We start from the raw sequence: 15,519 nt of genomic DNA, 5'->3' as shown, positions 1-15,519 counted from the left end.
TCTTCCCATATATTCCTTTGCCTTCTTTTCTCTTGCCCTTCCTTGCTTTTTCTCTTCTCTTCCCATATTTTCCTTTGCCTTATTTTCTCTTCCCCTTCCTTCCTTCCCTTCTCTTCCTTTGTCTTCTTTTCTCTTGCCCTTCCTTCCTTTTTCTCTTCTCTTCCCATATTTTCCTTTGCCTTATTTTCTCTTCCCCTTCCTTCCTTCCCTTCCCTTCCTTTGTCTTCTTTTCTCTTGTCCTCCCTTCCTTTTTCTCTTCTCTTCCCATATTTTCCTTTGCCTTATTTTCTCTTGCCCTTCCTTCCTTCCCTTCCCTTCCTTTTGTCTTTTCTCTTCCCCTTCCTTCTTTCCCTTCTCTTCCTTTGTCTTCTTTTGTCTTGTCCTTCCTTCCTTTTTCTCTTCTCTTCCCATATTTTCATTTGCCTCATTTTCTCTTCCCCTTCCTTCCTTCCCTTCTCTTCCTTTGTCTTCTTTTGTCTTGTCCTTCCTTCCTTTTTCTCTTCTCTTCCCATATTTTCATTTGCCTCATTTTCTCTTCCCCTTCCTTCCTTCCCTTCTCTTCCTTTGTCTTCTTTTGTCTTGTCCTTCCTTCCTTTTTCTCTTCTCTTCCCATATTTTCCTTTGCCTTATTTTCTCTTCCCCTTCCTTCCTTCCCTTCCTTTCTCTTCTTTTCTCTTGTCCTTCCTTCCTTTTTCTCTTCTCTTCCCATATTTCCCTTTGCCTTATTTTCTCTTCCCCTTCCTTCCTTCCCTTCCCTTGTCTTCTTTTCTCTTGTCCTTCCTTCCTTTTTCTCTTCTCTTCCCATCTTTTCCTTTGCCTTATTTTCTCTTCCCCTTCCTTCCTTCCCTTCCTTTGTCTTCTTTTCTCTTGTCCTTCCTTCCTTTTTCTCTTCTCTTCCCATCTTTTCCTTTGCCTTATTTTCTCTTCCCCTTCCTTCCTTCCCTTCCTTTGTCTTCTTTTCTCTTCCCCTTCCTTCCTTCCCTTCCCTTCCTTTGTCTTCTTTTCTCTTGCCCTTCCTTCCTTTTTCTCTTCTCTTCCCATATTTTCCTTTGCCTTATTTTCTCTTCCCCTTCCTTCCTTCCCTTCCTTTGTCTTCTTTTCTCTTGCCCTTCCTTCCTTTTTCTCTTCTCTTCCCATATTTTCCTTTGCCTTATTTTCTCTTCCCCTTCCTTCCTTCCCTTCCCTTCCTTTGTCTTCTTTTCTCTTGCCCTTCCTTCCTTTTTCTCTTCTCTTCCCATATTTTCCTTTGCCTTATTTTCTCTTCCCCTTCCTTCCTTCCCTTCCTTTGTCTTCTTTTCTCTTGCCCTTCCTTCCTTTTTCTCTTCTCTTCCCATCTTTTCCTTTGCCTTATTTTCTCTTCCCCTTCCTTCCTTCCCTTCTCTTCCTTTGCCTTCTTTTCTCTTGCCCTTCCTTCCTTTTTCTCTTCTCTTCCCATATTTCTCTTTGCCTTCTTTTCTCTTCCCCTTCCTTCCTTCCCTTCCCTTCCTTTGCCTTCTTTTCTCTTCCCCTTCCTTCCTTCCCTTCCCTTCCTTTGCCTTCTTTTCTCTTGCCCTTCCTTCCTTTTTCTCTTCTCTTCCCATATTTCTCTTTGCCTTTTCTCTTCCCCTTCCTTCCTTCCCTTCCCTTCCTTTGTCTTCTTTTCTCTTGCCCTTCCTTCCTTTTTCTCTTCTCTTCCCATATTTCCCTTTGCCTTATTTTCTCTTCCCCTTCCTTCCTTCTCTTCCTTTGTCTTCTTTTCTCTTGCCCTTCCTTCCTTTTTCTCTTCTCTTCCCATATATTCCTTTGCCTTCTTTTCTCTTGCCCTTCCTTGCTTTTTCTCTTCTCTTCCCATATTTTCCTTTGCCTTATTTTCTCTTCCTCTTCCTTCCTTCCCTTCTCTTCCTTTGTCTTCTTTTCTCTTGCCCTTCCTTCCTTTTTCTCTTCTCTTCCCATATTTTCCTTTGCCTTATTTTCTCTTGCCCTTCCTTCCTTTCCTTCCCTTCCCTTCCTTTTGTCTTTTCTCTTCCCCTTCCTTCTTTCCCTTCTCTTCCTTTGTCTTCTTTTGTCTTGTCCTTCCTTCCTTTTTCTCTTCTCTTCCCATATTTTCATTTGCCTCATTTTCTCTTCCCCTTCCTTCCTTCCCTTCTCTTCCTTTGTCTTCTTTTGTCTTGTCCTTCCTTCCTTTTTCTCTTCTCTTCCCATATTTTCATTTGCCTCATTTTCTCTTCCCCTTCCTTCCTTCCCTTCTCTTCCTTTGTCTTCTTTTGTCTTGTCCTTCCTTCCTTTTTCTCTTCTCTTCCCATATTTTCCTTTGCCTTATTTTCTCTTCCCCTTCCTTCCTTCCTTCCCTTCCTTTCTCTTCTTTTCTCTTGTCCTTCCTTCCTTTTTCTCTTCTCTTCCCATATTTCCCTTTGCCTTATTTTCTCTTCCCCTTCCTTCCTTCCCTTCCCTTGTCGTCTTTTCTCTTGTCCTTCCTTCCTTTTTCTCTTCTCTTCCCATCTTTTCCTTTGCCTTATTTTCTCTTCCCCTTCCTTCCTTCCCTTCCTTTGTCTTCTTTTCTCTTGTCCTTCCTTCCTTTTTCTCTTCTCTTCCCATCTTTTCCTTTGCCTTATTTTCTCTTCCCCTTCCTTCCTTCCCTTCCTTTGTCTTCTTTTCTCTTCCCCTTCCTTCCTTCCCTTCCCTTCCTTTGTCTTCTTTTCTCTTGTCCTTCCTTCCTTTTTCTCTTCTCTTCCCATCTTTTCCTTTGCCTTATTTTCTCTTCCCCTTCCTTCCTTCCCTTCCCTTGTCTTCTTTTCTCTTGTCCTTCCTTCCTTTTTCTCTTCTCTTCCCATCTTTTCCTTTGCCTTATTTTCTCTTCCCCTTCCTTCCTTCCCTTCCTTTGTCTTCTTTTCTCTTCCCCTTCCTTCCTTCCCTTCCCTTCCTTTGTCTTCTTTTCTCTTGCCCTTCCTTCCTTTTTCTCTTCTCTTCCCATCTTTTCCTTTGCCTTATTTTCTCTTCCCCTTCCTTCCTTCCCTTCCTTTGTCTTCTTTTCTCTTGCCCTTCCTTCCTTTTTCTCTTCTCTTCCCATCTTTTCCTTTGCCTTATTTTCTCTTCCCCTTCTTTCCTTCCCTTCCTTTGCCTTATTTTCTCTTCCCCTTCCTTCCCTTCCTTTGTCTTCTTTTCTCTTGTCCTTCCTTCCTTTTTCTCTTCTCTTCCCATATTTTCCTTTGCCTTATTTTCTCTTCCCCTTCCTTCCTTCCCTTCCTTTGTCTTCTTTTCTCTTGCCCTTCCTTCTTCTCTTCTCTTCCCATCTTTTCCTTTGCCTTATTTTCTCTTCCCCTTCCTTCCTTCCCTTCCTTTGTCTTCTTTTCTCTTGCCCTTCCTTCTTCTCTTCTCTTCCCATATTTTCCTTTGCCTTATTTTCTCTTCCCCTTCCTTCCTTCCCTTCCTTTGTCTTCTTTTCTCTTGCCCTTCCTTCTTCTCTTCTCTTCCCATCTTTTCCTTTGCCTTATTTTCTCTTCCCCTTCCTTCCTTCCCTTCCTTTGTCTTCTTTTCTCTTGCCCTTCCTTCTTCTCTTCTCTTCCCATATTTTCCTTTGCCATATTTTCTCTTCCCCTTCCTTCCTTCCTTCCCTTCCCTTGTCTTCTTTTCTCTTGCCCTTCCTTCCTTTTTCTCTTCTCTTCCCATATTTTCCTTTGCCATATTTTCTCTTCCCCTTCCTTCCTTCCTTCCCTTCCCTTGTCTTCTTTTCTCTTGCCCTTCCTTCCTTTTTCTCTTCTCTTCCCATATTTTCCTTTGCCATATTTTCTCTTCCTCTTCCTTCCTTCCCTTCCTTTGCCTTCTTTTCTCTTGCCCTTCCTTCCTTTTTCTCTTCTCTTCCCATATTTTCCTTTGCCATATTTTCTCTTCCCCTTCCTTCCTTCCCTTCCCTTCCTTTGTCTTCTTTTCTCTTGCCCTTCCTTCCTTTTTCTCTTCTCTTCCCATCCTTTCCACTACCGAGAAGGAAGGCCCTGTCTCTCATCCCTGCCAATCATGCCAGCGAAGAGGGCGGGATTGAGAGCAGGGCCTCTCCAGACGGTCTTAGACTCCGAGATGGTTCATAAGGGGAGAGACGTTTGGACAGGTAACCCATCCAACACAGGCTGTGACCCTGTGCCCTGTTTGGCCTTGCGACTGACAAGGAAGACCTCTGCGTACAGATGACATTGAACTCCAAAACTTCAGATGATCTCTCCCAACGGCTTCATGTTGATGTTACACAGCGTGGGAGACAGTACTGAACCCTGCGGGGATTCTGGCAAGGGATTCTGCTTTTCCTGCCTGGCAGAAGGGGGTTGGACTAGATGGCCCTTGTGGTCTCTTCCAAATATACTATTCTGTGAATCTCTGATTTGGGTAAGAAGGCAAAGGCCTAGAGAAGTGCGGGTTCCTCTCTCTGGATGACCCCAAAAAGGGGCTGGAGAGCGACCTGCGGAGGATGGTCTGGCTGGTGACGCTGCTTGGAGAGAATGGGGCTGGACTCCACGACCCACGGGATCAGTGGTTTCATGGCGAAAGAACACACATCTCCTCCTCCTCCTCCCAGTCAGTTTGGGTTGTGTGCTGAGGGGCTAATCATCTTCAGACCATGCAGGAATAAACCACCAAAGCACCCCCAACAGATGGTCATACCATCTCAGCTTAAAAACCTCCAAAGGAGACTCTTATGGACTCCCGATAGGAGCAGACTCCACTACTGAACAGCTCTGACCTTCAGGAAATGCTTTCTGTTGTGTAGGTGAGGCCTGCACAACTAGTCAGTGTTAATGAGTGATGGAAGGAAAGGAGAAGCAGAGTAAAACACACACACAACACCCCTGCTAGACAGGCAGGTGAATTCAGTCCTCTCACGGCCTCCTCCAGCTATACAATGGGACAGACTGTCTCATAGGCAAGGAGTGGATTCCAACCCCCAAAACACTGCAGAGTCCTGGTCACAGTTTCACAGCCTCTTGCCTTGTAAACTAGTTCGTCTCTTTGAATAAACACTCTTGAGTTCTGACTTTCATCCAAAGTCCTTGGAGGTTTTATTCTTGATTTATTCACTACTTATAACTATTTACAGGTCTTCTCTTAATATACAAAGATACACAATAAGAACGAGTAAGGGCTGTTGGAGAGTGGCCTAGGCTGCCTCAGAGTGTGGTGGAGTGTCCTTCTCTGGAGGCTTCTCTGCAGAGGCTCTCTATCGGGAGTGCTTTGATTGTGCCTTCCTGCATGGCAGGGGCAGGACGGGGTGGCCCTTGGGGGTCTCTTCCGGCTCTAGGGTCCTAGGAGTCCATTCCAGGAGGAGGCAACACGGGGTCTCATGGACATGCCTTTCCTCTCCGTCCACCTCTCATCCTGACCACGGCCAACCCTTTTGGGATCCAACATTTCCTTCCTGCCGAGGGAGAAGCCCTTCCTTCTTTCCTCCAAGTTAAACACACCCAGCTGTCTCTCTCCGCCCTTCTCTACATCCCGTCTCTGGAGATATTCTGACCTGTCAATATCCGTCTTGAATTGTGGGACCGAGACCTGGAGACAGGGTCATTCCAGGTGAGTCTGACCAAAGCGGAAGAAAGGAGGCCGTGACTTCCTTGGATATAGACAGAATCCTCCTATCGGGACAGCCTGGAATCACATTGGCTTTTATAGCTGCTACATCATAATCTGTTTTTAAAAATAATTTATATTCAAATACAAGAAAGAAAAACAAATGCATATTTATACAAATTACAAATACATTTATTTATTTATTTTAAAAAAAATCGTACATCCTTTTACAGCAGCCACATAATATTCAGTACAATCTACAATACATTAACATTTGGCATCTACTGTTATTTTCACGCTTATACAGATTTCTTACCTTCCCCCAAGTCACTTTTTTTATCATCTGTCCAAAATTCCTTTTCATTCTCTCTTGAGGAGGTAATTCCGTCTTTCTTTTCGAATCCTCTTCCAATACATTTTCTCCAGACATCATCACAACCGCTTTGTTTCTAAATCCCTCTCCACGTCAACCTATCATTTCTTCCCAGTTTCCATACTTCCTTATACCATTCTTCTATCTCTATATTTATTTCCTTTTTCCACTTCCTTGCTATAAGCTGTCTTGCAATTGTTAATGCGTTTGTTATCGCATCTTTGTCCTCTTTTTCCAACTGTTTATTATTATATAATGAGAATAAAGCCATGCTAAGACTTCTTTCTATTTGAATGTTCATTGTGTCTTCTATCTCTCTTAATACTTTTCCCCAGAAATTATTTCTATATTGACACTGCCACCACATATGTATGTATGTTCCCGATTCTTGGCATCCTCTCCAGCAATTGTTTGAGTAGTTTTTATTTATATTTCCTATTCTTATGGGTGTGAGGTACCATTTCCATATCAACTAAATAATAATTTGCTTTAACACATATGGATATATTTTTCAAGTGTCTTTGTCCCCATAATTGTAACCCCTCTGTTTCATTGATTTTCATTCCTATATCTTCTTTCCAAATCTTCTTGAAGGTGTTATTCTTTACTTTTGCTTTGTTTTTTTCAATTAATATTTTAGAAATTTTACTGGATATTCCTTTCAAATTTTTATGTTCCTAATCTTTTCTTTCTTCATTCCAACCTTTGGCCAATCCCCTATTTAATCTAAGTTTTTCCCCTTAATTTTTTTATCCATCATATATATTTTTTATTTTTTGGAAATGTCTTTTCCATTATAATTGGGGTTATTATTGAGCCATCTGTTATTAACTTTCTCCTGTATTTGTTCCATATTTCTAATGCATTACTCAACATTGGGTTCCCAGTTTACCTTATTTTTTTTCTCATAAACTATTTTAAAACATATTCCGAATTTCTTCTTCCGCTTTTCCTGAATCCATTATTAACTATTCTACATCCTCCTTTTCATCATTCCTTGTATAACCAATCTCAGTCTGTTTGCTTTATAATATTTTTTGATATGAGGAAGCGCCAATCCTTCTTCTTTTTGAGATCTGTTCTGTAATTTGTTTAGTCAATTTCTTTGACTGCCATTACAGTATTTATCATTTGTCCAAATGAGTCTCCTTTGGGGTGGAGAAAGGTGGGGTAGAAATGTTGCAAAGAAATAATGTATTCAACTCTTCTTCTGTAATCTGAAATGGCATTATAAATATAAGGTATATGTAAGTATAAAGTTTATCCTCAGAAGCATTTTCATTTTTAGTATTGCTGTCTTTCCAAACCAAGATAGATGTGTATTAATTTTTTCGAACTATTTTCCTCAATGCTACTACATTTGCCTCTTCTATTTCTTTTAAGTCCTTTGTTATACTTACACCCAGGTATTTTAATTTGTTCTTGATTCTAATTCCCGTATAGCTCTGTTCTATAAAGTCTTTTTCTTCTTTCTTTGTATAATATAAACCCACTGTTTTCCCAAATATCTTTCAATGATCCCCTCTCCTATCCATTTGACCTACCCAGATATTTAATCAATAACAATGTGTCATCAGCAAATAAGCTCACCTTCTGCTTTTCCTTTATTCCTACACCTTCTACATTCTTACCTTTTTGGATGGCGTTTGCACATAATTCTATCACCATAGCAAATAAAATGGTTCTAATCATCCTTTTATTCTACTTCCCATTCCAAATTAATTCATAATCTCACTTATTATCTGCCATGCTACACAATCAAGGCATTAAATATATCTAATGCTAGTATCCCCACTTTTAACTTCCTCTCTTGAGACACACATATTTTGTTTAATACTCTTCCTATCAAACGTGACATTTGTCTTCCTTTTACAAACCCAGATTGATATTTTCATATATACTTGTACATGCATTTATTCATTCTTCTCTCAGCCTTCTCTTCTGCAGGCTAAACATGCCCAGGTCTTTAAGCTGCTCCCCATGGGGCTTGTTCTCCAGACCCTTGATCATTTTAGTCGCCATCCTCTGGACACCTTCCAGCTTTTCAACGTCTCCTTTCAATTGCAGTGCCCAGAACTAGACACAGTGTGATTCCAGGTAAAGTGGTCTGACCAAGGCAGAATAGAGGGGGAGCATGACTTCCCTGGATCTAGACACTCTGCCCCTATTTATGCAGGCCAAAATCCCATAAGGAGGAGGGAGCAAACTTGTTGTCTGCTGCTCTGCAAACTAGGATGCAGAATAATGGCTTCAAACTACAGGAAAGGGGATTCCACCTGAACATAAGGAAGAACTTCCTCACTGTGAGAGCAGTTCAGCTGTGGAACCTTCTTTGGAGGCTTTTAAGCAGAGGCTGGATGGCCATCTGTCCGGGGTGCTTTGAATGGAATTTCCTGCTTCTTGGCAGGGGGTTGGACTAGATGTCCCATGAGGTCTCTTCCAACTCTATGGTTATATGATTTTGTGATTTCTTCCCCTTCCACTTCCTGTTCATGTCTCTTTTGTGTCATAGTCGTTAGAAGTTCTTTGGACAACCATTCTGCTTCTTGGCACTTGTCCTATTTATGTGGCTTCTCTCCTGTGTGAATCTTTTGATGGGTATGAAGATTCGAACTGTTACTATAGTTCTTTCCACATTCCATGCATTTATGTGGCTTCTCCCTTGTGTGAGTCTTTTGATGGATACGCAGATGTCCACTCTGACTGAAGCTGTTTCCACATTCCATGCATGTATGTGGCTTCTCCCCTGTGTGAGTCCTTTGATGGGTGCGTAGATCTCCACTCTGAATGAAGCTCTTTCCACATTCCACGCATTTATGTGGCTTCTCCCCTGTGTGGATCCTTTGATGGGTGCGTAGATCTCCACTCTGAATGAAGCTCTTTCCACATTCCACGCATTTATGTGGCTTCTCCCCTGTGTGGATCCTTTGATGGGTGCGTAGATCTCCACTCTGACTGAAGCTCTTTCCACATTCCATGCATTTATGTGGCTTCTCTCCTGTGTGTATCCTTTGATGGATACGCAGATGTCCACTCTTACTGAATCTCTTTCCACATTCCATGCATGTATGTGGCTTCTCCCCTGTGTGAGTCCTTTGATGGGTGCGTAGATTTCCACTCTCACTGAAGCTCTTTCCACATTCCATGCATGTATGTGGCTTCTCCCCTGTGTGAGTCCTTTGATGGATACGCAGATGTCCACTCTCACTGAATCTCTTTCCACATTCCCTGCATGTATGTGGCTTCTCTCCTGTGTGAATCCTTTGATGGGAACGTAGATAGTCACTCCGACTGAAGCTCTTTCCACATTCCATGCATTTATATGGCTTCTCCCCTGTGTGAGTCCTTTGATGGGTGCGTAGATTTCCACTCTTACTGAAGCTCTTTCCACATTCCATGCATGTATGTGGCTTCTCCCTTGTGTGGGTCCTCTGATGGGTGTGTAGATGTCCACTCTGACTGAAGCTCTTTCCACATTCCACACATTTATATGGCTTCTCTCCTGTGTGAGTTCGTTGATGTTTAGCAAGAGAACTTCTCTCAATGAAACATTTCCCACAGTCCTTACAATTATGTTGTTTCTCCCCTGTGTGTGATTTTGACAATGAATTTTACATTTTTTAATATTTATTATTCTAATATTATGCCTGAAGTTCACAGATATGGATTCCTGAATAGGACATTTCCTCTTCCCAGTCTCTGTATTGCTGTAGCCTTATTTTCTCTTTACCAACCCCTCTTTTTACAGCACAATCCTCCCTTTCCTTACATTCAAAGGTATGTAGCTTGAAAAATAATTTCTCCAATTTATTTCTTGTTCTTGTTAATCCTGCGTACTTTCCTTTCAGACGAAAGGGCAATGTTTTCTTCATAAGGTTCATTTAGAGGTTACCTGGGAGACGAATGAGAAGAAAATCTTATCAGGAGCAGAGTACAGAAAGATCTCATTGAACATGAAGAACAATAGCCTAGTGCTGTAGCAATCACAGGGGAAGAGGGGAGAAAGACTGGCCCAACTGGTAAGAGCCCGTTGCCTCCTGAGAAGCACTTTAACACTTGCCCAACAAAGAACAATCCCTGCAAAGGGGATAGCGGCCTAAGATCCTGTGTCTAATCCAACCTTGGTAAAGGAAGGCCTCTAATAATATGGTCAACACGGAAAGGGGCTAACGATGCAAAGCATTTCCTACCTAGATCCCGCTTCTTCACATCTCCACTCAAAACCTGAGTGGCCATCTGTATGGACAGACTATCCCAAGTGATCAGTCTTGGGAGAAAAATACTTCCTCCAACTTGGGGGAGAGATATTTTCCTGATCCTCTCTTTCCCTGCAGCGTGATCCCTGCCCCACGTTTCTAAAGCAAGGCGCCTGGAGACACTGAGAGCACATTAGGCCACAAAGTTCCTTGACATACTGCATTCTTACAAAACCTATACCACAAAGGTATGTAACTTCAGCCAGAGCCAAGGCACTCAGCCTAGCAGCAGTACATGAGAGAAGGCGGTATAGAGGAGACAGATGGATAGACCCCCAGGGTGAGTGGGAATCCTGCTGCCCTCCAGATCCTTCTGCACTCCAACAGCACCCTTGGGTGGGAGACATCATGATTCCTGCCCAGTTCTGCTCAGTTCAGTCCATTTTAGAAAGGACATTGGCAAACTGCAGCGGATTCATAGAAAGGCAACAAGGACAGGAAGACATTACATTGTAAATGAAGGAAAAATAAAGGCAAAAGTTTGCTTTTGCACAGGAGACAATGTTGTGGCTCGAACTAAAATTATGTGCTAAAGATGATGCTTCTGACCGTCATCTGGGTAGTACCAGGTATAGCTTGTGCCACCAGATGACTGCAACTAGGCCGACCACCTGCTCCCTCGATCCGTGTCCCTCCTGGCTAGTAAGATCTTGCCTGGAGGGATTACGTGAACCTCTGTTGAATATAATAAATAGCTCCCTTGAGCAAGGAGTTTTTCCAGAGGGTTTAAAAGAGGCGATGGTATCTCCGCTGCTGAAGAAACCAGACTTGGATTGTTCGGTTCCCCCCAGCTACCGCCCAGTCTCGAATCTTCCGTTTCTGGGCAAGGTGGTTGAGAGGGCAGCAGCGGAACAGTTGCAGCAGTTCCTCAATGACACAGCCGGACTTGTTCCCTTCCAGTCCGGCTTCCGTAGGGGGCACGGGACGGAGACTGTGCTAGTTGCCATCACAGATCAGCTTCGCTGCCAAAGGGATCAAGGCGGATCAGCGCTGCTTGTGTTATTGGATCTCACAGCAGCATTTGATACGGTCGATCACAATCTATTGACCCACTGCCTAGCCATGACGGGGGTTAGGGGGATACCCCTTAAATGGGTGTCCTCCTTCCTCCAGAATCAGGGACAGCGGGTGGTGAGGGGAGGGATGGTTTCCGAGAGGTCTCCGCTAACTTGTGGGGTCCACAGGAAGCTATTCTCTCTCCTCTATTATTTAACATCTATATGCGACCGCTTGCCCGACTGGTGCGGAGCTTTGGGCTCGAGTGCCACCATGACACACAGCTCATTCTGAGGATGGAGGTCCGGCCGGACTCCGTACCCGATAGTTTCCATCAGTGCCTTGAGGCCGTTACTGGATGGTTGCGTGCCAGCAGGTTGAGGGTGAATCCAGCGAAGATGGAGATCCTTTGGCTGGGCCGTCCGGGTGGGGGGGAGATGCAGCTGCCTACCCTGGATGGCGAGACACTGCGTCCGTCATCTTCTGTAAAAAGTCTTGGTGTCTTATTGGACCCTCTGCTCACAATGGAGGCCCAGGTCTCTGCTGTGAGCAGATCTGCGTTTTTCCATCTACGTCAGGCTAGGCGACTGGCTCCCTACCTTTCTAGGAACGACCTGGCTACGGTGATCCAGGCGACGGTCACCTTGAGGCTCGGCTACTGTAACGCCCTCTACATTGGCCTTCCTCTGTCAGTGATCCGGAAACTGAAGCTGGTGCAAAATGCGGCAGCTCGTCTTCTCACCGGGGTGCCGGCGAGGTGGCGTATCACCCCAATTCTACAACAGCTGCACTGGCTACCGATTGAGTACCGGATTACTTTCAAGATACTGGTACTAACCTTTAAGGCCTTACATGGTTTGGGGCCGGCGTACCTGAGGGCCCGCTTATCCCCCTACCAACCCCAGATATTACTTCGGTCCAAAGACCAAAATTTGCTTGAAGTCCCTAACATACGGACTTATCATTTGTCTTCTACTAGGCAGAGAGCCTTCTCGATTGTAGCCTTGCTCTTCCGACAAGCATTCAATGGGTGAAAAACTCGGGGCTATGTCTGTTTTTATTGTTGTTTTTATTGTTGTTATTGTTAATTTAAACCTAAGTGTATTGTTTTAATCTATTTCTGTAAACCGCTCCGAGCCAAATTAACCAGAGAATTTGTTGATCACATTCACAAGGACTGCCAAAGGGGTTCCTAAGACCATCAGAAATATGTGTTTCTGATGGTCTTTGACAACACCTCTGACATCCCCCTCGTGACCTACCCAGGGGTCCCGACCCCCTGGTTGAGAAACATTGATTTACACTGTTACCCTATTGCATATGAAATCTGTTATAATATAAATAATAATAATAAACTTTATTTTTATATCCCGCCCCATCTCCCCAAAGGGACCCGGGGTGGCTTACAACAGGGACAAGCCCGAAAACAACAACACAAGACATTTGACCAAAAACATTCCAACGATTCACAAAATAAATAATAAATACATTAAAATCCAAGCAATAAAATCATAGAATTAAAAACAAACCAGCGGGGACAGGTTTCATAAAGTGCTGTGTCATGGAAATGAGTGATAAAGTGCCGTATGCCCTTAAAACAGAGAGAAGCATTCTAATGCCAGCTGTATTGGGCCTGTTCATTCAAACGCGCTCTGGAACATCCATGTTTTTAATTCCCGGCGGAAAATGGGCAGGGAAGGAGCTAACCTGATCTCCTTAGGGAGAGAGTTCCAGAGCCGGGATGGGGGCCACTGCCGAGAAGGCCCTCTCCCTCCCTCGTCCCCACCAGCCGCATTTGAGACAAAGGTGGGAGCGAGAGGAGTCTTTGTCTCAAATGTGGCTGGTGGGGACGAGGGAGGGAGAGGGCCTTCTCGGCAGTGCCCCCCCCCCCCCCCGGCTCTGGAACTCTCTCCCTAAGGAGATCAGGTTACCGCCTTCCCTGCCCATTTTCCGCCGGGAATTGAAAACATGGTTGTTCCAGAGCGCATTTGAATGAATAGGCCCAATAGAGCTGTCATCAGAATACTTCTTTATGTTTTAAAAGCATATGGCACTTTATCGCTGTTACTTATTTCCATTAAACAGCACTTTATGAAACCTGTCCCCGCTGGTTTGCTTTTAATTACTCTGATTTTATCTGCTTGGATTTTAATGTATTGTCCATATTTTATTTTGTGTATCGTTGGAATGTTTTAAGTTTCTGTCAAATATGTTGTGTTGTTGTTTTGGGCTTGTTCCTGTTGTGGTCCCTTTGGGGAGATGGGGCGGGATATAAAAATAAAGTTGTTTATTATTATTATTATTATAGGTGGAACAAGAGAAGCCTCCAATTTAGTTGGGAGATACCACAGAAGAGATCTGGGGCCAGAAGAAGAGGCCAAACCAAATCTCTTCAAAAAGAGCTGGAATATACAAGGAGACACAGGTTGTTCAGACCTCTGAAGCAAATGCTGAATGCCGCACAGGAAACAAAGGCCAAGAAAGAGACCACAATGCCTTTAAACAAGAATGAGCGAGATTATATTCTTGAATGGTGAAAGCAGGACGTAGTGAAAGCAGATATTAAAGAAAGGAGAAGTCCAAAAAACTATGAGTAGTTGGAACTAAAAACGCTGATCGGAAGATAAAAAAAGACAAAATGGGCTGAACAAGAGATCAAGAAGAATGAGATTTTAAAATGTGGTGCTTTACCAGATGATTGTTTTATATCTGTTTTAAATAGTATGGACAAACCCCTCATGTAAGAGACATTAGTTCATAGAAAGGCTGTGTAGCGGGAAAGGGGGGTGAAGGATAATGGTATCTATTAATTCGTATACGTATAACACTAACTTACTAACAAACAGATTTGACTAATAATCTTCTAAAATTCATTTGGTAATAAATACAACGAAACCACAGTTTTCTTTAAAAAGGAGCAAGTTGCCAGGAACAATCAAGAAGAACGAAAGAAATGCCATTTCCTAATGGATTCCATCACAAAAACATGGGAAAAGTTTCTCAAACCCAAAAACTTGGTTTCTGCGGGAGGGACATCCTGCTGTAGCACATTTTGCTCTGGTTTTTCAATAAATTCCTCATCACCAGGTCTCAACCAATTCAATTCTCACTCCTTTGTGGCAGCCACAAAACCAAGTTTCCAGAGTAGAGCAACTCCTTTCCAAGTAAGGAATGCACAATAAAACAGGAAACGATACTTTCAAACCAGGAGCAGAACATTTTTCAAATTTTGTTATATTGTCATTTACCTTGTGTCACTTGTTACATCGTGTCATATTTTAACGTGTTAATTGGAATTGGAATGTGTTCAGTCTATTTCAATTTTAAATAGCCACAGCTCACCTGCCCACCAAGCAGGACGAAAGCAGAAATGTGAGTAGATAAATAGGTACTGCTTTCAGTGGGGAGGTAATAAAGATGCCCTTAAGGACACTGATCGGGAAGAAGCTCCTCAACATGGAAGATGAAGTGACAGCCCCCCCCTCCCCCCATGTCCAGTGTTGAGCACAGCCTCCAAGATGCCGAAAATAAGATGGGAAAAGTTGTTTTTACCTGTGTCTGCGTTGTCTGTCCTTGTTAATTGTAGAATCAGGCACTGAATGTTTGCCGTATGCGTGTTCTGTAAGCCGCTCTGAGTCCCCTTCGGGGCGAGAAGGGTGGGGTATAAATACTGAAAGGAAAAGACAAGCAATTGAACCAAGATCAAATACAAGATGATGATTGAAGAAGAAAGACAGGACTATTGGATTTCAAAATAATGGACAATAATATAGAAGACAGATCAACTTTTGGGGGGATTCTTTTTAGTAGTTTAAGCAATGGATGTCAAGATAAGAGAAATTAAAAACTGGGAGTAATGCAGTAACACGTGGAGTATTTGAGAAAGTACGAAGCAGTGATCCAAGGCGGATTTATCCTTACGGAATCCAGTTTGCTCAGGGCTGATGGTTTTGTTCTGGTCCAGCCTGGTCTGCAACTTTATTAATAGGAATTTTGCACAAAGCTTTCCAATTACCGATAGAAGGCTAATTGGCCAGTAATTGGAAGGATCGGGAGGGTCACCTTTTCTATAGATTGGAACTATAATGGCAAATTGCCAGTGGTTTGGTAGGATGCCCGTGTTGTTAATGATGGTGAAGACTGCCACCAAGAAGAGAGTCCACCACTCAGGATCCGATTTCAGAATCTCCGGGATAATGAAATCCGATCCAACTGCTTTTCCATTTTTTAGACCAACGATCAGGTCTGCTCCTTCCCTACTGAAACAGGGGGCCAGTCGGTCAATTCAGGAGAATCTATCGCTTTTTTTTCGTGTCAGGAGCAACCCGAGTTGCTTCCGGAGTGAGAGAATTGGCCGTCTGC

The 15,519-nt window shown here is 43.3% G+C and overlaps 3 protein-coding genes across 4 annotated transcripts in view; 2 read left to right on the top strand and 1 right to left on the bottom strand.

The window, feature by feature from the left end:
* LOC134296836 (zinc finger protein 43-like) overlaps positions 1 to 15,519 on the top strand; it is a 149,409-nt gene that overhangs the window by 62,667 nt on the left and 71,223 nt on the right. The gene's annotated exons all lie outside the window — the stretch shown is intronic.
* Positions 1 to 15,519, top strand: part of LOC134296866 (zinc finger protein 24-like) — a 115,775-nt gene that overhangs the window by 95,149 nt on the left and 5,107 nt on the right. The gene's annotated exons all lie outside the window — the stretch shown is intronic.
* Positions 5,001 to 9,786, bottom strand: LOC134296824 (zinc finger protein 239-like). The gene is made up of 2 exons (XM_062972681.1): positions 9,756 to 9,786; positions 5,001 to 9,512 (listed from the first exon to the last, which is right to left on the bottom strand). Exons 1-2 carry the CDS (start codon positions 9,784 to 9,786, stop codon positions 8,464 to 8,466), a joined length of 1,080 nt encoding a protein of 359 aa, XP_062828751.1. The 3' UTR covers positions 5,001 to 8,463.

Source organism: Anolis carolinensis, chromosome 2 (genome assembly GCF_035594765.1).
Source record: "Anolis carolinensis isolate JA03-04 chromosome 2, rAnoCar3.1.pri, whole genome shotgun sequence".
NCBI classification, from domain to species: domain Eukaryota; kingdom Metazoa; phylum Chordata; class Lepidosauria; order Squamata; family Dactyloidae; genus Anolis; species Anolis carolinensis.
The sequence above is the reverse complement of the archived record's forward strand: the minus strand, read 5'-3'. Positions and strand labels throughout refer to the sequence as shown.